The following is a 23,796-nucleotide window of genomic DNA, read 5'->3' as shown; positions in this document are numbered from 1 at the left end:
ATGCTCCCCGCGCAGGAAGCTGCTAAGATCTACCACACCAACTATGTGCGCAACGCGCGCGCTGTGGGTGTCCTGTGGACCATCTTCACCATTTGCTTCGCCATCATCACCGTGGTGGTCTTCATCCAACCCTACTGGATCGGCGACAGCGTCAACACGCCCCAGGCCGGCTACTTCGGCCTGTTCCACTACTGCATCGGGAACGCGCTCACCAACGAGCTCACCTGCAAAGGGAGCGCGTTAGACTTCGGTTCTATCCCGTCCGGCGCATTCAAGACAGCCATGTTCTTTGTGGGGATATCCATGCTGTTGGTGGTGGCCAGCATCATCTGCTTCAGTCTGTTCTTCTTCTGCAACGCGGGGAGCGTCTACAAGATCTGTGCCTGGATGCAGCTTGCTTCATGTAAGTACAATATAAACTAGTCGCTCAAAGAGAAGGTGAAGGCTTATTATGTGCTTTTTTTACTAAAGTGTGCCAAACTTACAACGATAGTCAATGCGCCCTCAACTCTCCACGTTAGATTTGTAACATTGGGGGCATGGAAGCTTGAGCGTAAGGAGGAGACATCATTATTCAACTAACTTAAGGCCATAGTCTATTTGCAACATAGTCTCCAACAGAACACATTCTGGGGGATCGTTTCTGCAGACCAAGGAAATACGGTCTGGGGGATCGTATTATCTGGCTCTACCAGCGTTTGACCACCTGTTTTGACGTTTGTTACATGTTACAGAAATGACTAAACTCTTTATATATAGTCACCGTATTTCAGTGTACCAAAAGTAATGGGACAGTCTCATATGAGGAAGCACTCTTGTTTAAATTAAGCACTCATATTTAGTATTTGGTCGACAACCCTTTGCATGTAATAACTGCCCGTGACCCATTGACCCCACCAGAAGCTGGGTATCTTCTTTGGTGATGCTGTGCCAGGCCTGTACTGATCCATCTTCAGTTCAGTTGTTTGTTTTGAGGTCTTTTTGCCTAAAATCAGTCAAAAACGTTCCACTGTTTGGCCCTGACCTCCCTAGTTGCTATGGTAGTATGCATGTTTTAAATTATTTTAAATGATGTTCTAAACTCTTTACTTTGGCAAGCCTAAGGTTTTGGCTATGTTTCAGATTTTTCAGCCTAATAATGGCTTCCTTGACTTTAATTGACACCTCTTTGGTCCTCATGTTGACAGACATCAATAGCAAACTGCAAAGGCAAAGGCAAAGCCTAGAATAAATACTAGACATTAACAGCTCTCTTATGTCTGCACACATGATGTGACGGAATATACCTGACTAACCAGAAACCCCTGTCATGCCAATTGTCCCATTACATTAGGTGCCCTAAAATAGGGGGACTGTGTATAAAAAAAAGTGTTGTACACAATATGTACACAAACACCATCACATAAAAGTTGAGAATCTCTACTTTAACCTCACAGTAATTGTTTGATTTCATATCCAAACTTTTGGATAATAGAGCTGAAAGAAGAGAAAATGCTTCACTGTCCCATTACTTACGCAGGGCACTGCATATGCAGGCTACATCATTGGTCCAACTGGATCTATCAAATACACACGAGCTGTTCGCCTCAGTGTTTCAGAACCATGGACAGCGACACCGTACAAGGGAAGAATGACCACCAAGTTAACCACTGGTCACCAATCTTGGTCCTGGAGAGCTACTTGGTTAGCTGTTCTATTGCCAACTCAATCTTGAGTCGCTTCATATCAACTTTCTCTAGCAAACATGAGACCGTGAGATTGCGTGCCCTGGTAGAAAGTGAGAGTGTATTTTGTTTCACTCGGGAACGTTAATCGGATTCTGTCACATGTGGCACCCGCGTGCCGAGGTGAGATGGCACTGAGCTCCTGGGTGAATAATGAATGAAGAAGTTTATCTTTCTGGAGTTAGTCAGTCTGGAGTTGCTAAGCAACCACTGCCTTATTTGGCTGTCAGTATGAGTGTGTGTATGTGTGTGTGTGTGTGTGTGTGTGTGTGTGTTAGTGCGTGCCCACACGTGTCATACAGACACATCATGAAGTGTTCAGAAAACGTCTTTCCTTCCCTCAAATCACCATTCCGTCTGTCCATTGCATGAAAGGTTGTTCATCTGTCCATATCCCACCTATTAGCATGCACTGCGATAGGCTGTTTTTCCACATTCCAAACTATCCTGCGTGATAGCCTACCTGCCCATCTCCCTCCCATGGGGGGGGGGGGCAGGGGTCATTTACATATTGACATATTCATGACATATTGGCTGTATATTCAATCCATCTCTTCCACTCCCTAGCCACCTGCATGGTGATTGGCTGTATGATCTACCCCGATGGCTGGGATTCTGAAGAGGTGAAGAGGATGTGTGGTCAGCGGACGGACAAGTACACCCTGGGGAACTGCACCATCCGCTGGGCCTACATCCTGGCTATCATCAGCATCATGGACTCCCTCATCCTCTCCTTCCTAGCATTCTCCTTGGGCAACCGCCAGGACAAACTGCTGCCTGAGGACTTCCAAGTGGAGGGGAAAGGTGAGAGGGGGAGAAAGGGAGGGTCATAGGGCAGTGCGGAGAGGGAGGGTTGGTTTGATGGGGTTGATGAAGCAACAGGGTTGATGCATAGATTTTGACATGAAGATTGATTTTAACTAATCACCTTTTGCCCACAGTCAACTTTCAGTATTGGCTCTCTCACTATAGGCTGACATTTTCTTTCCCCAATCATTAACACTTTACTGCTCCTTTACTTTGAATGATCACTGACATCTCAATATTTCTACCTCTTCAAAAATAAGAAAATCAGAAAAGATGGGAAAGAGTTCAGTCTAGATCCTCAGTTCCAGCACTGGTGGTATTGGTGTGTGTTCCTACAAGACGCGACGCTCCAAATACATCTTTGGCTGCTGTCCACAAACTCATCATTAGTGCGCCAGTTGTACCATCCAGAGGGTCGGTTCAGTGCTCGTAATGAGAAACGGCATCCACTTCAAACACATCGTTATTAAAAATGCATTTCTGCAACCTCCCAAAAACACGTCAGTGAGAAGTCATTATGAGAACTTGAGCTAAGAACTTATGTATCTCAACACAACACGACTCTGCAAGGCATGTAAGTACCATCTAGATAGAACAAAGAAAAACATATTTAGCCGACGCTTAGAAGCAACGTAGAGCAGTTTTAGGTCTCATCTAAACCCTCTAGCATCTTATTAGCGAAGTATAGTCATCTGGACGCCGCTGACCCATGCCTCTTCTCCGTCTCTTACTCCTTAAAACACCTCAGAGGGGTAAGAGTTGTTCTATCAGGTTAAATAAGGAGCAACACTATTTGCATTTATTATGCTGTTCCTAATTTCCACTCTGTGAACAGAATAGCAACTAGCCTTCATAACTGCCATGGAATGATGATGATTTTCTCTCAGTTTCAGATGACGCCTGAGCCCCCCCTATCGACCACCAATGACTGACTAGGCTGAAGGATATGATTGAAGAGGCGACGAAGTGTTGATTTCACACTCCCAGTTTTAAAGCACCAAACTCAAATTCTCGGACCCAAATTCATAACACTTCAATGGTGGAATGCTTGTCATTGTCAATAAAAATGTTCCTTACAGACATCAGAAGACCCTGCTTTTTCTTTTTTTTTGCAGTATTGCTTTGCAAGTAGTTGTTGGGAGCTCAGGTTGGGCAAACATCATTTGAACAAACCATGAAAATACACCATAACAACAATACGAACATACACAAATCATTACTTTTCAAAATCTTTATTTTCATTAACTACAGAAAAAGGTCTTTGTTTTTCAGTGAACAATCGAATGCAGAGAGAGGACAGGAGAGGGGGAGGAGGCAGAGGAAGAGAAGCAGGGGGAATTCATGGAAAATGGGTGTCAAGGAAGGAAGAGGGGGGGGCTTGTAGAAAAAGATCAAGTGGGTGGGCAGGGGAGGGGGGTGGCCCTTTAAAGCATTATTATTACAGCATTATTACAATCCACTTCATTATTTTATATGCAGTTAAAACAGAACACTGCATGGGGGCAACACCAGTATGAAAATAAGCTTTAAAATGCAGCAAGAACTTGGAGGAACTTGCAAATGTGTGTCAAGGCATCTCCAAATGACTCATTCAAAACGTTTCACCTCAACAGAAGCCTTTCCACAATCAACAGGAGCTCCTAGTAAACTGTACACGGCTGCTGTGTGGAGATAGAGCAAAGGCCGACTCTTTGGTACATGTATGTACAAGACGCGTGTGCCCAGAAATGGTCTCAACCTGATATGTTCCGATTCTGAAAATTGTCATGATATTGTTTCACACTGTTACCTACAGGCCAGAAAATAGCATTTTTTTGGTTTGCTTTAGAACAGCTAGCCTTGTTAAGAACCTATACACCATAATCAGGGCTGACATGAGAGATGTTCAGTAGCATTTGTCTGTGGAGCCATGCAAGTCAGAGGTAAATAACACAGAAAGCAGAGCAAAGAATCCAATTTAACTTTTTTTTGTGCCAAGTGCTTTTGCCAAGTTGCTGCCTGGAATGAGATAAAAGAAGGATTAGACAGTGGTGATGCCATGATGCCACACAAGTTTCCATTCATTTTGGCTCCCATCTCAGGGATGAAACACTGACATTTCGAACACCATAACCAATCCTTTATCATATTCTGGGCCGCAGCTCTTTCTCACATTTTCTATACACACTGGAAATATGCTTTTTCGTGAAGGAAAGACTGATCTTATCTCTGTATAAAATCCTGATGCCCTTGGTCAATATGATTGAATTTGTTTTGGAACTGAAGATTGATCGAAAGTGTCCACTGGAGGTCAGAAAAGGTTGATTGTAACTCTCGTTTGAACGTGCACACCTTTCAAACAAACATGGATGAAAAGAAACAATTCTCTCTGAATCAAACTTGTTATTTAGCTAACATGTCGTCATTGGCACGGAGAGTATAGAAAAGGGAACAAAGAAATAGAAGGATCAGATACTCAAGTCATATCCAGTCAGTAAAAAAAAGGAGCAAAAAAGGACATAAATACATAGAGCTGACAGATTTGGACCTTCTTCTGTTTTTCTGTAACCAGTGTTGTCAATATCAAGGGTGACATGGGGATGCCACCAGTATGATTTCAGCAGCCAGTCTCTCATGGGTGTCTGTTTGTGTGTGTGTGTGTGTGTGTGTGTGTGTGTGTGTGTTGCATTTGAATGTAACAAGGAGGCAATGCAGGCATAATGCAGGCACTGACTCTTGGCTAGTGTGTGTGTGTGTGTTTTTATGTCTGCATGTACATGTGTTGTGCATGTGTGGTGGTTGTTGCTGCATTTGCATTTGGGGGACTCTAGGGGGCGATCCATGCGTGTCTGAGGCACTCTGTGGCCGTGGCTCTCTTCTCTGGCACCAGGTCCAGCATGGGCAGCAGGAAGTTGCTGAAGGTCTGGGCCTCCTCTCTGGACCACTCGTACTTCTCCACCAGCACCTCCTGCAGACCCCACGGCTTCAGCTTGGTGATGTGTCTCAGGTCACCTACACAAAGAGAGAGATGGTGAACATTACACAGAGAAGACCAGCAAAAACATAGGAAGACAGACAGACACAAGTACCAACTTCGTGCATGCACAGGCACAAACACACCATACTAATTGGAAAGGCACATGGCAGTTTAATTTGATGATTACCTCTACAGTCAAGTTTAACAGAGATGCACAAATATAACTTCAAAATCACCTGAGCTTATTAATAGGACACACACACACACACACACACACACACGTATGTTTACCTTTCTTGGTGAAGAACTCCTTGGTGTATTTACCCGCCAGGATGAGCTTACGAGGTACTTTACCCAGCAATTCAATGATCAACGCAATGTGGTCTACATAAATGGGGAGGAGACAGGAGGAGTTCAAATATATATGACAGGAATAAATTCCTCAATACACAACAACAGATGTAAATGCAACACAGAATATGGGCTCAGCTTGACTACTAACAGCATATCCTACAAACTTGGACAGTCTCACAAACCTGTGAGAATTGTGAACTGCGAGTGCTGGGCCCATACAAATACATCCTTGAAATCATTGTATTTCTCTGGTTGGGCCCAAACAGGAAATGGGTGGAAGAGAAGGGGGGGGATTGAGGAGAGGGAGGGATACATACCTTCATCTCTAGAGTAATCTTCCCCAGAGTGTGGCTCAAACAGGTAGTCCCCCGTAGCCAGCTCAAAGGCCTGAGGAAACCAATAACAAATCACTATACACTATGAACAAAAACACACATTTAGTTTCAGACAATTGAGTCATACTGTAGCACAGATGCTGCATGTTGCCTGGTCAGGACACTGTCACTCAGTCAATCAGTTTCTCTGTCTCGATTGTTGAGATGGGTGTGTGTGTGTATCTTTCACCATCTCATCCCTGACATTCCTTAGAGATTAGTTTCTGTCTGAAGGTTCAGTATGCTCCTCCTGTCCTTTGTGGAAGGCTGCTCTGTGTGTGTGTGTGTGTGTGTGAGAGAGAGAGAGAGAGAGTGAGAGAGTGTGTGTATGACCTTTGGTGAGTAACTCTTCCTTAAAGTGCAACCTAACACTAACAACGAAGTGTCACTCTTTGTTGTGTGTGGCCCTGAAGGAAGGCTCTTCTCTGTGAGTGTGTGGGTTAGAAATGCAACAGTGATGAGGTAGAGCCCCTGTGTAGGACAACGGCCCCTGTTGTTGGCTGAGGTGGCAGTGGACTAGCTAGGGACCTTTTCTGCAGTGCAGTGGATAGACTGTTGTTTAGCTACCCAACTAGAATACAGAAAAACATGAGTCATAGCTAAGCTAGTTACACATTTACTAAGGCTTGACATATTCGCTGAGAGTTAAGTACATGTGCACTGCCTTGGGCTACAAGAGGAACTATTAAGGCATCTTTATCCTTCATCAATGTTTACATAGAAATGACATATGTAGTTCCGTGTAACAGAGCCAATTACAAAGTCACCTAACCTGCTCTGATCTATGGTATGTGAGAGTTGACACGCAACAAGATGAATGTTCCATGCCTGTTTAAACTAAAGGAGAGCAGAAGACATGGGTATGTTTTAGGTTGGAATTAAGGACGTGTGTCTGTGTGTGTGTAGAGTGAAGATAATTTACATTTAGTTAATTCAGCTGATGCTCCTATTCAGGACTTAATAACTGCATCCAAACAATAAAACTGTTTTACATATATGGTTGTCAAGTGCTCCTGGCCCCACCCACCATGCATGCGGTGCTCCAGATGTCAGCCGGTGTGCTGTAGCCTGCCCCCATCAGCACCTCAAGACAGCGGTACTGTCGCGTCTGGATGTCGTCTGTGAAGTGCTTATGCTGAGAGAGACAGAGAGAAAGCCACGCCGTTCATTGTCATCTGAAGACCGTGGTCACCCTGCGTGCCAGCTTTCAAATTCAAAATTTGCAGCTCTACTCACCACCCAGCATGCGTTTCCTAGGTCGGCGATTTTGATCTGGAGCTTGTCTGCGTTCATAGGCTCCAGAGGGTTCACCAGCAGACTGCCTGCTGCTAGTGGGGCTATAGAGATGGAAAGAGAGAGTGAGAGGGAGAGAGGGAGAGAGAGAGAGGGAGAGAGTGAGAGACGGAGAGAGGGAGAGAGGGAGAGAGTACAGAAACCGTAAGCATGAAGCGGGAGGGGACGGGAGAAGAGCAAGTGAGGAGAATCACTGGTAACGATAGAAATTGAATAACATTGAGCAGTCAAACAAGAAAACAATTCCACATCAGTACTTATAAACAGGAGGAAAGGCACGGCAGGAGGAAGGAGAGGAAGACAAGAGAGGAGGTGATTTAGGAGAGGAGCGCTGAGGAGGTGAAACCATACTCGAGGGGAGGAAGAGAAATGGGAGACAGTACAGCTAGGAACAGACGGCGTACTCAAAGGACATCATGTTTGTGATGGCCACATAAACACACTGTGGGAGGTATACAGGAGGTGTACAGTAGTGTCACTACTCCCCCCCCACCTCCTCCACCTCTCACTAACCGTTCCTCTGACTCTCCTCCTCTTTATCCCTTCTTCCAGGTCCCACCTCCATCTCCGTCTCCTCTTTCCTCTCCTCCTCCTCCTCTCCACCCCCTACAACTGCTTTACCGTCCATCCCGGGGTCAGAGGTCAGCTGCCTGGGGTCTTGGGGGTCAACGGGCCCTGTGCCATTGCATTCTTTGTAGGCTACGTTGGTCAGCGGGTCCTGTCCTTCTGTGCTGGCGTTGTTGTCGGGGTCACTGGTGTCCACCTGGTTGGCATTCTGTTGGTCCTCAGCCTCCCGCTCCTCGTTGGTCCTCTGTGCCTGGCTCTCCGTGCTCTCCTCGGTCTCCGGGTGGGTGTGGCCATTGCAGTTGACCTCCATCCTGCACTCCGCCTCCCCCCCCCTCTCTTCCCTCTGATCTGGAGCTGTGTCTAAGGGAGAGGGGAGGAGAGCACAGACTCGGTCAGTAACAGTGACGATAACATCATTGTTTCCATCAGTCTAAGTTGTCATTTTGTTGCATGAATTTCATTCGTTCCACATAGACCAACTTGAGTCTGACGGAATGTATTGATTTTTGAATTCTTAGATATCCCAGTGGTGAAACCAACAGGCACAATAGTCTTTTTAATGACACGGAAAAAAATACACTATTCGGCATTCACTTGTTGTGGTGCTGTTAGCAATGTCTTGTAGTGTGTTGGAAGTGGGCGGGGGGGCACAGGGGGGGCTGTCTGGGGACTCTGTGGTCTCATCCTCCTCCTCCTCTTCTTCCTCCTCTCCTCCCTCCGGCGCTCTCTCCATCTCCTGGATCCTCTTCTCCAGGAGCTCTGCCTGCCTCCTCTGCTTCTTCTTCATCTTCTTCTTCTTGTTCTTGGACATCTTCGCCATCTGAGGAGGGGAGGGGAGGAGAGGAGAGGGGGGATGAGGATTATTAAACATGTTCTAAACCATGTGGCTCAGATGTGAATACAAAGAATGAACAAATCTTTTGAATAAAAAAAAAAGCTCTGAATGAGACTTACTGGTTTGGGTGCTGGAGCTGTGCTCACTGTAAAGGGAGAGAAATGTTCCAGTCAGTGACACATCAGCATAGGTGACATATCAGCATAGGTGACATATCCGCCTCAATGGTTAGTATTCAGAACTAGCGACAATGTATGTGTGTGTGTGCACGCTGATTCACACACACACACACACACACACACACACACACACACACACACACACACACACACACACACACACACACACACACACACACACACAGTTGTGTCGATACACTTTCCCACAGCTTCGCGGACTAGCGGGAGTCACATTCGTCTGAGTGAGCCGGTTATTTCTGGAACACACCAGGTGACTCACACACACACACACACACACACTCACTCACTCTTTTAATATAAACTCCAGCATGGCCTTGCATAAATGTTCCTGGTCTCGGATGTTTTTTCCATAGACATCCTATCCATATAAATGTTTCGTCTATTCGTGATGCTAGGCTACACAGTTATTACTCTCAATGTCATTCCCCAAAGAGACGTCTCATCAGAGGGGTAAGACATGCATAAACGGCATCCTCAGCGCAGCCCTGTCGTTCTCCATCCTTTGATGAGTCTCTCATTCCTCAAACGAGTTCATCTCAGAGCAATGCCCATGTGACGTACTGTCCCAAAGACACACAAATTCTCTAAATAAACGATGTTGATGCCGTTGTCAGTGATGATCTCAGCTAAATACTAGCTTCATACTACTGAAGCAGACTGCATTGAACAAGAAAGGTTTCCACAAGCCAATGACAGAAATATGTTGGTTTGGTAAAAGGACTGAAGCGTTAATCCAAAGCACTGCATGTTGATTGGACAAGGGATTACCTGCAGAGCCGGAAGGGGGTGGGGCTCCTGTCTTCTGCCATTCCGTGGCCTCTGCGGCCATTTTCCTGACATAGGGCTCATTGACCGTTAACAGGATGTTCTCTGGCTTGATGTCTGTGTGGATGATCTTACACTTAGAGTGCAGGTAGTCAAGGCCCTGCAACACCTACAGGGGGACACAAGGAGACTCAATGATGCCACTGCTGTACTTAAAAAAAAACAACACCACCATACAGTCTACATTAACAGGGTATTGTGCTGTTGCATTTCACTTTGGGTGCAAATGTCTTCCCTGCTTTGACTCCTTTCCTTCATCTGCATTCACATACACTCACTGAGCACTTTATTAGGAACCTGTACACCTTCTCATGGTGGAGGTGGTGTAATGGTGTGGGGAATATTTTCTTGGCACACTTTGGGCCTGTTAATACTAACCAATCATCGCTTGAATGCCACAGCCTATTTGAGTATTGTTGCTGACCGTGTGCATCCCTTCATGGCCACAATTTAACATTGTAGTCATCTAATGGCTATTTCCAGCATGATAATGCACCATGTCTCAAAGCAAAAGTCGTCTCAAACTAGTTTCATGAACATGACAATGAGTTCAGTGTTCTTCAGTGGCCTTCCTAGTCACCGGATCTGAATCCAATAGAACACCCTTGGGATGTGGTAGAACGGGAGATTCATAGCCTGAAAGTGCACCTGAAAAATCTGCAGGAATTGTGTGATGCAATCATGTCATCATGGACCAGAATCTCAAAGGAATGTTTGGAACATCTTGTGGAATCAATGCCACAAAGAATTGAGGCTGTTTTGAGAGCAAAGGGAGGTCCTACCCAGTATTAGTATAGTGTTCCTAATAAAGTGTTATGTATATCAATGTCAACAGAGAAAAGGAGGCAAGGAAACAACTGTAGACCACTGATAGGCCCCCCCCTGTGTGTGCCAGTCTGAGGGTGGTCCATTTGTTGTTTACCTGCCGTATGATGCTCTTGACGCAGGGAAGGGGCAGGCCCTGGTAGTTAGACTTGATGATCCACTTGAGCAGGTGGTGACCCAATACTTCAAACACCATACACACATCTGAGAGGGCTCCATGTCAAGGACGAACAGAACACTAGGAGGGGAGCAAGTCCTTCCCCCCCACTCCTTTAACTTCCATCCATCTCAGGAACCACCCTCACTCTAAACTCCAACTCAACCTAAACACACCAACCATCTGTCACGATATAGTGGGGGAAGTAATGCTATCTGGGAACTTCTCTCACCCACAACCCTCCTCAGTTATGCTTTGTAATATCTCATCCAGCCAATCCAAAATGTATCAGTACTCTTCCAGGGGGGGCGCCATGGGAGGAAGTCTGGGCGTGTTGCCTGGGCACCCAGCTGTGGGCAGGATGGAACCATCACTGGGACGGATACAGAAGCTGTCGCTACATCTGTGACTCTACCTCCCCCTGACTCTCAGGCTGTGGGGGTGTGACATGCCAGAAACAGCCAGATACGGCTGGGCCAGACATCAAGATGAACACCTGTGAGCCAGGGATGGTAAACGCCAACCCTAACCCTAAGCCTTGTGCCTTCCTAATAATGACAAACACAGATGATCTTAGTGACTTGGAGGATCGTGCTTACTAGCTACAACATATCCAATGTTATACTTTGTGGAACTTTAAATGTGCTTTATAGCATATTATACAAAAACAAATACATGTCCCTTCATGGACACTTGATATTTCTGTTTAAGGCACGTTCAGTCTTGAGATAAGAGGTCCTATACTTAGAGATGCTGCACTGGAAGCCTGTTATTTGGGGTTACAATGAGTGTAATCAATATGTCTGCATCAGACACCGGTCCTGTTGAAGATGGAGGGATTAACAGAACAAGATGGATGACAGAAGGATGAAGTGCTTTAACAATGCTGTGCCATTAACTTCATCACACCTCTGATAAAGTGGCACTCATGCATAAAACAGGTTGTTTTGTCTGTTGGAGGGTACGAGTAACACACAAGGCTGTTCCTGTTTTCTGATTGGAGGATACGAGTGCCGTTCATGCCAGAGATCTTGAAGTCGTCTAGAAGCTGTACCACTTTCTCTCTGCTGGGGTCATTGGTGTCTGTGTTTCTGACCTGGAACACACACACACACATACATACAGTCAGTGTGTATTTTGAAGTCATACACGTGTAAGTGCATGCACATACATTGGCTGATCAACTCAGTTTAAGTGACTGAAAGAAACTGCTGAAATGCTATCATCAAAGTTTGCAGAGCTCTGAGTGTGTGTGAGACTTACTGATCTGAGCAGCTTAATCTCATCCAGTGCTGTCTCAGTGTAGTGCTCTGCACTCTTCACCACCTTCATGGCCACAAAGCGCTTCCCCCTGAAACACACACACACACACTTGAGCATCTCACATACAAATCTGGAGAAGCACGCACGCACATGAGAGAGCTCTTACTGGATGTCCCAGGCCAGCCACACAGTGGAGAAGTGCCCCCAGCCCAGCTTGCGGATCACATGGTATCTCCCGTTGAACAGGTCCCCGATCTTCACATGGTGGTAACCACCTGCGCAAACACACATTATCATGGTGTTAACAAGTGCACCTCTGCAGTACTCTCGGAGAGCTGTGTGTGTGTGTGTGTTTCATGTACCTTTCTGTGTGTGTGTGTGTGTGTTTTACCTTTGCAGTAGTCATTGGGGTCCTCCTGCTCCTCGTCGTCTGAACCCAAGATCTCCTCGTCCTGCTCTGGAAGGGGCGAGTCTGCCTGCTGGGATGCTCCTCCCCGCGGGTGGGGGTCAGGCCTAGGGGACACAGACAGGGTCGTGTCAGGTTTAACAACACTCGTTCTTGATCACAAAGAAAACCTTGCTCGTCTTGTGGGCCTTCATCTTCAACTCTTACTGTACTTACTGTACATTCACACCAGAATTACCACCTAGATTGTGTCTCCTGGAAAGAACACGTCCAAGTCGAGGCGCATGTGACGTCTCGAAATAAAATCTCGACTGGTGTGAATGTACAGTTACACAACTAAGACTCAAGAATCGATTTTGTTTACCTAGAACACTCAGTGCTGGAGACTGAGTACTAAAACTAAGTGGATTGGGAAGTATTAATGGCATCTCAGTTGTCTTTAAGCTCCATGTTTGCATCTGTGTCAAGCAGAGTTATCCACGCGCGCACGCACGCGCACGCTTTGAAGTCTGGCTGAGAATGAGAATAGTAATTTGTGCTGAATGTGGGTCAGTTAGGGATTTAGCCTTCACTGGAACGACGACACATTCACTCTTCGCTTTGAAGGAGAGGTAGAGAAAAACATGTAAAAATAAAGTCAGAAAGTGGATCAGGACAACAGTGTCCTGGTTTTAAGGGCCTCTGCAGAGCTGGAAGGTTACATCTCTCCTCTCTTCCGTCCCCTCACCTCTCATAACTCTGCGTAATATCAGGTCATTTCCAGTTCCTCAAACCTTGGACATTCAATTTCCTCCATTTCCATTAAAGCCAGAATTTAGAGTTTTAATTAAGTCTTTTTAAATGAACTAACAATTCACACTGTTTCACACTGCTTCAATGAATAGATCTAAAGATACAGGAGTGAATTATTCAAATCAAACTCTCCTGTCCTGTGGTAATAGTACGATCAGAGAGGACACAGTTCATTAGGCAAAAACACAGAATGCATTTTACATGCATTATGTTTATATTTAGGGGAGACTGTTCAATTATTGAAGGTCGAGTGGGTCCAAATATAACTCAAGGGGATAGATTGGTTTGTGCCTCGGGCAATTTGTGTGTGTGTGGATTATGAACTATGCACACCCTGAACTCTCAGATCAAAGTCAAACAGAGAGACAAACTCGAGGAATGACAAGTTGATTCACAGGCACTCTGCCTAAAAGAGCTAACGCACTCTGAATCCTAAAAATGAACACACCGCCTCAGTGTCAAATGCTTTAGCAGTCGATTGCAGTCAAAACAGAGACAGGTTCAACTTCAAGCACAACTTCTCTGATGGCATTTTAAGACGTGCTAGCCTCTTCTAGGCAAGACGATTGATGAGCACTGTACACAGACAGCCAAAAAAATAGAGGGCGCGCACTGAACTTAAACAAAGGGATAACCTGGGTTGACTGTGAACGATGTACCAACACCATGCATACTGTTAGGAAAGTCAAGTTCAAGGAGTAGTCTGAATTTATTTTTTTTATTTTTTAAATGCCTTATGCTCTCCAGAAAGAGAGTAGAAAGCCTGATGAGGTGGTGTAAAAACAAAACCAAAGGCACTCAGAAAACACTGTGGAACAGACAGCCAATCATAGTAAGCATGAGTTCCCCATCCTCAGAACGTAAAACAACCACATTCTGCAGACAGGGCTTAACGCTTCTAGAAAGTTCATGGCTTTTTTTCCCCACTTCTCCCCCATCTGAAACGGTTCTCTGCCTGCGTTCCAATCAGCATTGAGCTCAGACAGACAGTAATAGCCTCTTCATCTTCATCACATAGTGACATCACCACACAGCCAACATCTGCTGTGTGTGCGGACCGCGGAGAGCCTCTTCAGTCTGTGAGGCTGAGATCTGCCATTGGCACATCACCGGCTCTGTAAACACAGCATATGTCCCATTTCTTAGAGAGGCATCGTTCCGGTAGTTTTCCGCTAAACAAGGTTAGGCTAATTCCCAAGCAGGCAGCGTCCCAAACATCATGAATCACCTCGTCTTGAATGGCTTCCTTCCCTCATCTCATGTTCCTCATCAACCACTGTTAAACTACATTTTTTATTGTTCAATTGAACTGGTTTCCCCCTCACGTTGCTTACACCTGACCGGTTCTTGCAAATGAGTGGCATCATCATAAAGGGTAGGTAAGAAGATATGGAAGAGAGAATGTGGAAGACTACTGAGATGGAGCCCCACACTCATCCTCTTTTGTTAATTAGCTCCCTAACATCAGACATATGGGTTAGGATGCTTGCCTATGCCCACAGCAGGGAAACCTGTGTCCTTCTGTCCTCCACACACACATACACACACACACACGCGCACCTCCGCAGTGCAGCACAGGGACAGATGTTTGCCACAACCACATCGCTGACTAACCTCCATTTTATACCTCTTCTTTTTGGTCTGTTCACATTCCTCCTCTCCACTAACGAACCCGAAGCCAACAAATAACCAGGTCTGAACCTCGGAGGCTAATAATAGCCATGAACAGCGCTACTACAAAGAACTACTTCTTAACCACATACAATACTGCATTTGGCTTACAACTGCACATGTAGGCTACAATAAGAACACTCCTGAAGAACGGTGTTAAGACTGATGCAGCCTCAGGTTAGTTGCTAAGCTGAACCCCAGTCGAGTAAAAGCCTTTTGATGAGCCTCTGAGGATTTACACTCAAAAGTAACAAATCTTCCTTCCAGTTCCTACACACAGACTGGGTGAATCTGTGTGGCACACCCAAAGAGAGAGTTCACCGCTATCTTTCCGTGATTTGTTTCAGTACACGGTGCATGTAACAAAGTTGCATTTCATTGGTGAATGAAAGTTGACTGGGTGAATCCACAGCTGATGAAATAGCTACTTTTCTAATGGATCATTTTAACATGTTACACCGGGAGCCCTTAGCCTGTTTCCCTAATCAAATGATACTTCAATCTTTGACAAGATTGCCCATCCCAGTGCGAGCTGGGAAAGACCACAGATCAATATACAAGGAACCGTCTACACAGGATGTGAAATCACACAACAGTGCCCAACATCCTTGAACTTGAGGGATAGAGTTGCATAGAAGTAGAATAACACCATTATATATATATAATTTTATTTTTTTTGCAGATTCGAGAACAAAATAAGTGTACACTATTATAAAGCCTAGGCCTAGATGAGAAGTGGTACAAGGCACTCAACATTCATCTTGAACTAACAGTGTCGTTCTTGTGATCAGAAAGTGTTGCCATAGTTTTCTTGGTAGACCAACACATCAACAACACTGAATGCTCCATGTGTGGGAGGGAGTTTCTTTTTTTATCGTTATGGTTCTCGACAATGTCTTTAGAGACCATTCAATCGCTATTCATCCTTCAACTCATTTTTTACATACAAACCCATCTGGCGATAGATGGTCTCTCTCATCACTTATCTCTAAGAGAAGAGGTTGTGCTAGTGTGGGCATCAATGAGTTTTGTTTTTCCCTCCATCTTTAACAAGCCTTATTTCAAGAGCAGACAATAAAGGGCTTTTAAAACATATTTAGGCTCCTTCAAACAAGTGTGCCTTGAATATTGAAGAGATACATTCCTGACACTACTTTGTATTATCTGTATACAAAGTAGGTGCTGTTTCTTGCCCATGTAGATCTCCATAGCTAAAAAGCCTATAACCCAGTGATCACTCTGATATAGCTTTTGTTTAATGTGTGGTAGGTTATAGAGTAGGCCTACGTAGAGGGAGAGAGAGAGTGTGTAGGTGAGCAATAAAATGCCCACTCTGTACTTTCTCTGGAATTGACGAGGTTAAATCAATCTCAGCTCTTCCAGAACTTTTCCAGCCCACACACACTGCTGCATAGCAAAGGCAGAAAATCACCTTGCAATCTGTCACACACAGAAAAACAGCTCACCAACAAGCTCTCTGCACAGGCCAAAATACTGCGCTGTTCTCACTTCATCACTCACCAGACTGGTCCAGTCACTCACACTGATATTTCCTGGGGTGATCTGTCTCTTTCTTCCCATAACCAGGATTTATTTCAATAGTAAAACATGACTTTCTAATCTTCAATCAGCCACCCTTGTTCCAAACATAGGGATCCTTCTAAGCCCTTACACCTGTGACTGGTGGCTGACACTCACCAACAAAGGATATGAGAGAGGTGGATGGAAAGGAGGACAGAAGGAGGGGGAGGTGAGAGAAAGAGGGGTGGGAGAGACAGAAAAGGAGCGAGAAAGGGTTGATTCATGCCAGAGAATTATGAAGAGGAGGCGTAAAATGTCGCTGGATTTGTCCATCTCCTTTGAGTGCCGATCAACACACCTGCTGCTGCATTCACAAACCGACACACACACACACCTCTATTACTCCTATAGCAGTAAAACAGACAGTGTTTGCACACTTAGACAGCAGTATATCAGTTTTCTTATGGCCATCAGAGACAGAGCTCAGCTGTTATAACACACAGGCTGAGGGGTACTTGAAGGACATGCAAACGCTTAGAGAGCCCAGCACAGCGCGCACACACACACACACACACACACACACAAACACCCTGCTCTTACCTGCAGGATGCACGGATGCCCATGTGACGTGGTGGAGACGGGGGGTGCAAGTGTGGGCCAGTGACCCTCTCTCCATACACCAAGAGAGGAGAGGAGAGGGGGAGCACAGAGAAGACCAGTGGAGAGGGGAGATGAGACAGGATAAGTGTGATGAGGAATAAAAACAAAATTCAAAAAAAGAGGAAAAGAAGGAGACAGAACAGAGAGAAGGGAAAAGCACGGGGGGAAGAGAAGAGGAAAAGGGAGCAGCGACCGGGGATAGGAAGGGATGAAGGGAGCAGTGCAAAGGAGAGGATGAGAGAAAGAAGAGGGGAAATCTGTGTGCCTCTGCTGCAGGCTGAGCACAGAGGCAGAGTGGCGAAGAGCTAGACACCACTGCTCTCTCTCTCTCTCTCTTAATCTCTCTCATTCACTCTCTCCCCCTCTCTCTGACCGAGAACTCTCCTTGGCTGTCGTCAGTCGCTGGCTCCTCCCCCTTATATATAGCTCCACTCTGATTGGTCGATGCAGCCCAGCACTGCATTGCAGGTGAAGGACGCCAATGCTTCCTCCTCCTCAGACCAAAACATGAGACCTCTCAACCTCTTTCTTCATTCTCCTCTCTCAATTTACCTCTAAAACATTACAAAATATCTTAATCATCTCTCTCTCTCCAATGCTGACCGACCTGTTTTTTTTTCTTTTTTTCTGACCCCTCACTCGGTAGCCTTTCTCTCACACACACACACACACACACACACACACACACACACACACACACACACACACACACACACACACACACAGCGAAATACAAGTCTGTGTATTAATAATTGTGTTGTCTTTTTCTAACCCTACCTTCAATGTGTTCCCCGTAGAATTAATTACTGTTACTATGGTTACGGGGTGAAACTGCTGACTTTTGCTACCCTACTCAACTGCTTGCATAACAATGACCAACATCTTAGACAACATTTCAAAATAAAGGCCTGGGTCCAAGTCTTTGCTGTGCACCAAGGCGGCAATTTACATATCAATCAACCAACCAACCTATTAGGCTACCAAACACCTACCCAATTAGGCTTTTCTTTGTTTGTTCATATTGAGTACCTCAACATTTGCATCCCTCTCCCCCCCCCACCACAGTTAAACATCCAGTCAACAACATACATGTTCTAATCTAAATGGTCCCACTTTCAGGCACTCATGAATTTGCAGAGCAAGCTTCCTATAAACAGCTCATCTATTAATCAACTAATCATCTATTGATCAAACATTATTCATCGAATTAGCAGCAGTTAAATGGATGTTTATCATCACGCATGCGGTCAATCCAAATATGGCCATTTCCCTCCAGACTTCTTAAATGGGCGAGAGTGATTGTGAAGCTGTGCGACGTCTCGTCTACACCCGCCACACCACAGAAATCAATGCCTGAACAGCTGAGCTCAACGCCTGAACAGCAAAGATAAACAGCAGAGCTGGGAGAACGATTAGGACTGGAAGTGTCAGGCAATCTGCCATTCAACTTTGAATGTGTTTTTATACTCAGTGAAACAAGAGTCTTGCTAAATGACTGTGTGTGTGTGTTTGTGTGTGTGTGTGTGTGTGTGTAAAATGAAATCTCCAGCAGAGCAGCACTCTGGTGGGTTGTGTTTCAGTAGTTGGTCACTGTGGGCCTTGGCATATCAAATATAACAGCTGAGATCTCAGCCTGTGAGCGCTACAGAATTCACTAGATGGCCCTCATGAGGCAGGGGCAGGGCCGCGCATGTGTGTGTGTGTGTTGCGTTGCTGTAAACACATGTCTTTAACTGCTGACATACACCTACGGGCCTGATGAAGCAGAGGCCTAATTAAGTCACCCATCGAGAGCGATGCAAAAAGCCTGACAGTACACACACACAGCGACTGAGGCCAGGTGTAGGCTGTTCGCCTCATCGTCCCGCTCCTCCAATCATCACCAGCTACAGACAGTGAGAGAGGTGATGGAGAGGGGGGGTAAAGTAGGGCACTGGCTGCAGTAGTTCTCTGGGCTGCACCCCCCACCCCCCTCCCAACCCAAACTCTTCTCCTCTACCTAGCTACCGTTTCTCTGCCTGAGGTACTGAACAAAGGTAGACTGCCCCCCAGGTCCCAGCTCACTCTCCTCCTGCGTGTGGAGTGTGTGTGTGTGGGGGGGGGGTTAGTTAGCTTAGTGCGCTGGTTCTCTCTCACGCGCACACGCAATCCTGAGGATGGGTTATATAATGAGCTGGAGCTGCAGCTATGCAGGGACAGAGGAGAGGAGAGGAGAGAAATGGAGCAGAGAATCACAATATTGGGGAGACGCTGCAACACTGCATATCATTGTTCAATACATGTCAGGCTGGCTTTCATGTTTTAGAAAAAGAGCTGTTCGTGTTCCTAAAACGAGACGAGACCCACCAAGTATCTACCTCTGCAGAGAACACAGTTTACAGCCACAAGACAGAGTGAAACAGAGAGAAGTCAGAGGAAGAAAGACAGGAGAGAAAGAGAAAGGAGAGAGAGAGAGAGAGAACAGGACAAGCCAGCCAATAAATGCCTGCTTAATGAGAACAGAACAGCAGGAAATGGACACCAGGGGCTTCATCAATCTCTAAAACTCTCTCTCTTCTCTTCTCTCTCTTTCCTCTCCTCCCTCCCTGCACCCCATCTAGACACATCCTCACCTACTCAGGTACCCAGTGGAGCGACAACAGTCAGCATCTGCTGCCTAATTAAAAATGGATCGAGCTTTCAATAAGTCAGCCGAGCTGCACACTTTGACACACACACACACACACACACACACACACACATTTCCAGTCCAATCTACCACTCACTTGCACCTCAGGCCGCTGGCCAGCTTCACCACGGCCGAGTTGAGGGAGACGATCCAGTCCAGGAGCCACATGGCCCAGGGAGGCTAGGCAGGCGAGGCTAGCCCAGGAAGAAGTCTCTCCCCTATCCTATCTGTACCACTACGCACTGGCTGCTCACAGCTCGGCTACTGCTACTGAGCAACTGAGGCGAGACAAAGAGGGAGGGAGGGAGAGACAGAAAGAGTGGGGAGGGCGAGGGAAGGATGCAGCATGGGAGACAAAGAAGGAGGGAGGGAGGGAGGGAAGAGAGGAGGAAAAGTGAGACTAGGCAAGGTGAGAAAAGAGTGATCAGAGAGGGGGGTTTAGTGGTGGAATGGAGAGAGGGAGGAAGGTAAACTGATGTTAAGAGTGGGGAGAGTGGGGAGAAATGTGGAAGGAAGATTAAATGCTGGGGGTGCAGGAAGTAAAAAGGATGGCAAGTCTCAACCCCCCCCCAAAGTTTTTTTGCTCGCGATGCCCCTCCTGTCCGCCCTGCTGTCAGTCTAGGATGTTTTCAACACAAGTTGCACATTGAATTGAAGACATTGAGTGAGCTGAATGTGTTTTTTTTAATGCCATCATTTTGAAGGTGAGCAGTGTGCATTCAATTCCCTGTTAATAATCTGGTTGAAATCCCTGCCTCCACCACCTCAACTCCTGTCTATTCGTCGACAGAATCGTTGGCGCTGGTAAAAATTTAGCAGATTACTCCGCCCCCCCCAGCGCAACTTCCAGGTGTGCCATCAGACTCTCCAGTCTGACTTTGTGAGACAAGGCAGGGCCAGATGTGTTGCCTCCAACAATTAGCATATGCTCCCGGCATACCGTCTGGAGGCTTATTGACATTCAGCTCCTACAGACGGATGGGGCTGGATATCAGGCAGAAGAGATGAGAGAGAATAGGAGGCAAGAGAGTTAGTCGAGATAGGAATAGAGGAATGATAAAAAAGGAGGTAAAGGGAGAGGACGAGAAGACGACTGGAATGGATGGGAGAGAAAGGGAAGCAGAGTCTCCTCTGCAGACACTAAGGCCACACCAGGACACAGACGCAGAGCTAGAACACTGGAGGCAGAGTGGACCCAACACATGCTTTTCACTCTCGCTGAGCCCCGTCCGCCACAAATCAGCCCCATCTATTGTATTTGTTTACATATGATGAAAAACCAAGCCAGCGAAAGAAAGAAACTGCATTGTGTATTCTAATCTTAGTGAGAGGGGACTGAATTAAACACAACCAAACAGACACAAGGCAACAGACCTACAACTACCAGGCCCTGAGATACTATTAGCCCCAAGTGTGTGTTTTTTTTTTTTTTTTTTTAAAGACTGATTCTGTCCTCCACTCCTCCTTATGTAATAGAGCCCTCTGAGGGCTGGGGCTCAGCCGTTAAGAGAGTGCAACCAGGAGAAACACAGACTCTCTCTCTCTCTTACACACACACACAAACCTACAATTAACCTATTCAGCACAGTGGATCATCAAACACACACGAATGGCATGTCGCACACATGTCGTACAGGCAGTAGACCATCCTTCCATCCCTAAAATTGCATAACTTCCTGAATAAAACCAATCCACTCTCCAACCGATGTATTTGCTTACAGAAAACAAGGATTTGCCATGCTATCTTAATTATGCCTGGAGGGCATGAGACATGATCTTCTTCAGTCCTCGAGACCCTTACAGACCTGCCAGCTTCAGGCCCTATGCTCACTGCCATCCTCCCTTATCCCTCAAACAAGAAATACGAGAACTGCGGGTGTGTGTTTAGAGAGGAGGAGAGAAGGTTCCACAAAGCCTAGGTCAAGGTTACACCAACTATACTAAATGATAATGCTCTGTAACTACGACGGTTATACAAAGTAATGTCATTAAATCAGGTCCTAAGGCAAGTGTCAACACCAGTACTCCAGGAATGTCAGAGGTGAAAGCTACAACATTCTCTGCCTGTATAATCTTCCTCTGTGTTTTCTGCCTAAGGACAACTTTGACTTTGCATGGAAGTGCAAGAGATTATACCATCTAAATAAGCTATGGAACTTCCATAAGCTATGGAATGGGAAAACAGCAAAAATACACTCACCAAACACTTTATTAGGAACACCTGTACACCTTCTCATGGTGGAGGTAGTGTAATGGTGTGGGGAATGTTTTCTTGACACACTTTGGGCCCGTTAATACCAATCAATCATAGCTTGAATGCCACAGCCTATTTGAGTATTATTGCTGACCATTTGCATCCCTTCATGGCCACAATTTACCCATCTTCTAATGGCTACTTCCAGCATGATAATGCACCATGTCACAAAACAAAAGTCATCTCAAACTGGTTTCATGAACATGACAATGTGTTCAGTGTTCTTCAGTGGCCTTCCCAGTCACCGGATCTGAATGCAACAGAACACTTTTGGGATGTGGTAGAACGGGAGATTCACAGCTGGAAAGTGCACCTGAAAAATCTGCAGGAATTGTGTGATGCAATCATGTCTTCATGGACCAGAATCTCAAAGGAATGTTTCCAACATCTTGTGGAATCAATGCCACGAAGAATTTAGGCTGTTTTGAGAGCAAAGGGAGGCCCTACCCAGTATTAGTATAGTGTTCCTAATAAAGTGTCCAGTGAGTGTATGTAGCGAGTGTTGAAGACCTACAAACGACCAACAGAGCTGCTAGAACTGCGCACCACTGCACTGTCTGCTGTGCACGTGTACCCGAACCCGGCCTTGCCCGTTGGAGTTCTAACTTCTGTTTCACACGTGCCAGATGATCCCAACAAAGCACGAGGGGAATAGTTCCACAGTCGACATGGATGCTACCAAACTGTACTTTCACAGCTACTCACTTTTTGCCGGGTTTTTTCGTCTTTGTCCTTTTCTTCCTCGCCTGGAGCGCAAGAACTGCAGTGAAACAAATGCAATAAGAGACCGTTAATTTAATCAAGCTGAATTGATCCGCCTGCATAATCGTGTTGGCAAACTTGGCATGATGTGGTGTGGCTGTTGAACTAACATCCACTGTCAGTCAAGCAAATCAATTACATTAAAAGTGGACGATATAATAGCTGCCTGCATTAGTGAGGGCTTAGCTAGCAAGCCAAGCTAGCCTAATAGCAGGTGCCTGTCCAGACCAGACAGATGGCAACGCTAAGCTAGTTAGCCACAGAACACTATGTAGCTAACTAGCTCTATAAAGTATTAACCGGATTACTGCTTGGCAAACAGTGTCAATAATGTTTGCAGTTTGACAATTCGAAGTTTACGAGTGCGCGTTCACGCACAAGTTGCTGTCAAGCTAATGACGTTAGCTAGGCTAGCAAGTTAGCTAGCTGAAAGCATTGTGGCTGACAGCGCGTGGTTCGCTGCCTTTTGTTCAGTTCAGCTCCAAAATGCTAATGCACGGCCTTGACAATTCAATCAGACACAAAAACAATGCGCATATCTGGTACAGTTTCAGCATATGCACTCGCGGTTATGATCCCCCATTCTCTGGACAGGTTACCTTTCCTTTCCATGTTGATAACGGGACAGGGATTCAATCAGAAGAGTTGAGCGGTACTACGACGAGAACGGCGCAGGCGTCCGCAGACCAAAACTTCCAAACAAAACTCTCTCTTTTCCAGGTTACGCCTACTTGCTCTCTATCTTTGGTCTCTCAGTGACCCTTTCGAAATTAAACAGTCTCAATGAATATGAATAAATACATAATGTAAATGTTTTTTTGTTGTTATAAATCACATTCTTATCATTTTCAACGTATCGAAACCTGTATGCAGCAGGGGTGT

At 45.8% G+C, this 23,796-nt stretch overlaps 2 protein-coding genes across 4 annotated transcripts; one reads left to right on the top strand and one right to left on the bottom strand.

The window, feature by feature from the left end:
- lhfpl5a (LHFPL tetraspan subfamily member 5a) lies at positions 1 to 3,473 on the top strand (the record flags this gene model as incomplete). The annotated part of the gene is made up of 3 exons (XM_083669150.1): positions 1 to 403; positions 2,292 to 2,528; positions 3,425 to 3,473. The coding sequence occupies 3 exons, from the start codon at positions 1 to 3 to the stop codon at positions 3,433 to 3,435; spliced, it is 651 nt and encodes a 216-aa protein (XP_083525276.1). The 3' UTR covers positions 3,436 to 3,473.
- Positions 3,474 to 3,768: 295 nt separating this feature from the next.
- srpk1b (SRSF protein kinase 1b) lies at positions 3,769 to 23,607 on the bottom strand. 3 transcript variants are annotated; one of them, XM_083669103.1, is made up of 16 exons: positions 23,514 to 23,607; positions 22,858 to 22,912; positions 12,572 to 12,693; positions 12,347 to 12,455; positions 12,181 to 12,268; positions 11,926 to 12,013; positions 10,858 to 10,964; positions 9,879 to 10,044; positions 9,030 to 9,055; positions 8,670 to 8,895; positions 8,022 to 8,435; positions 7,452 to 7,552; positions 7,243 to 7,350; positions 6,159 to 6,228; positions 5,779 to 5,871; positions 3,769 to 5,522 (listed from the first exon to the last, which is right to left on the bottom strand). In XM_083669103.1, the coding sequence occupies exons 1-16, from the start codon at positions 23,524 to 23,526 to the stop codon at positions 5,338 to 5,340; spliced, it is 1,971 nt and encodes a 656-aa protein (XP_083525229.1). In that variant the 5' UTR covers positions 23,527 to 23,607; the 3' UTR covers positions 3,769 to 5,337. The 3 variants fall into 3 exon arrangements, with proteins under 3 accessions (XP_083525229.1, XP_083525231.1, XP_083525230.1); XM_083669105.1 differs by having other exon boundaries at positions 8,130 to 8,435; XM_083669104.1 differs by lacking the exons at positions 22,858 to 22,912; positions 23,514 to 23,607 and adding an exon at positions 17,171 to 17,242.
- Between the last annotated feature and the right edge of the window lie 189 nt (positions 23,608 to 23,796).

This window comes from Argentina silus, assembly GCF_951799395.1.
Source record: "Argentina silus genome assembly, chromosome: 4".
Lineage (NCBI taxonomy): Eukaryota > Metazoa > Chordata > Actinopteri > Argentiniformes > Argentinidae > Argentina > Argentina silus.
This window is presented reverse-complemented; position numbering and strand designations above follow the sequence as displayed.

Excerpts from the sequence above, each read along its gene's own strand:
- srpk1b (XM_083669103.1), bottom strand. Across the intron at positions 12,694-22,857 it reads ACGAAAAAACCCGGCAAAAA|GCCTGACCCCCACCCGCGGG; the intron begins GTGAGTAGCTGT and ends TGTGTCCCCTAG. Across the intron at positions 10,045-10,857 it reads TCAAGAGCATCATACGGCAG|GTGTTGCAGGGCCTTGACTA; the intron begins GTAAACAACAAA and ends GTCCCCCTGTAG.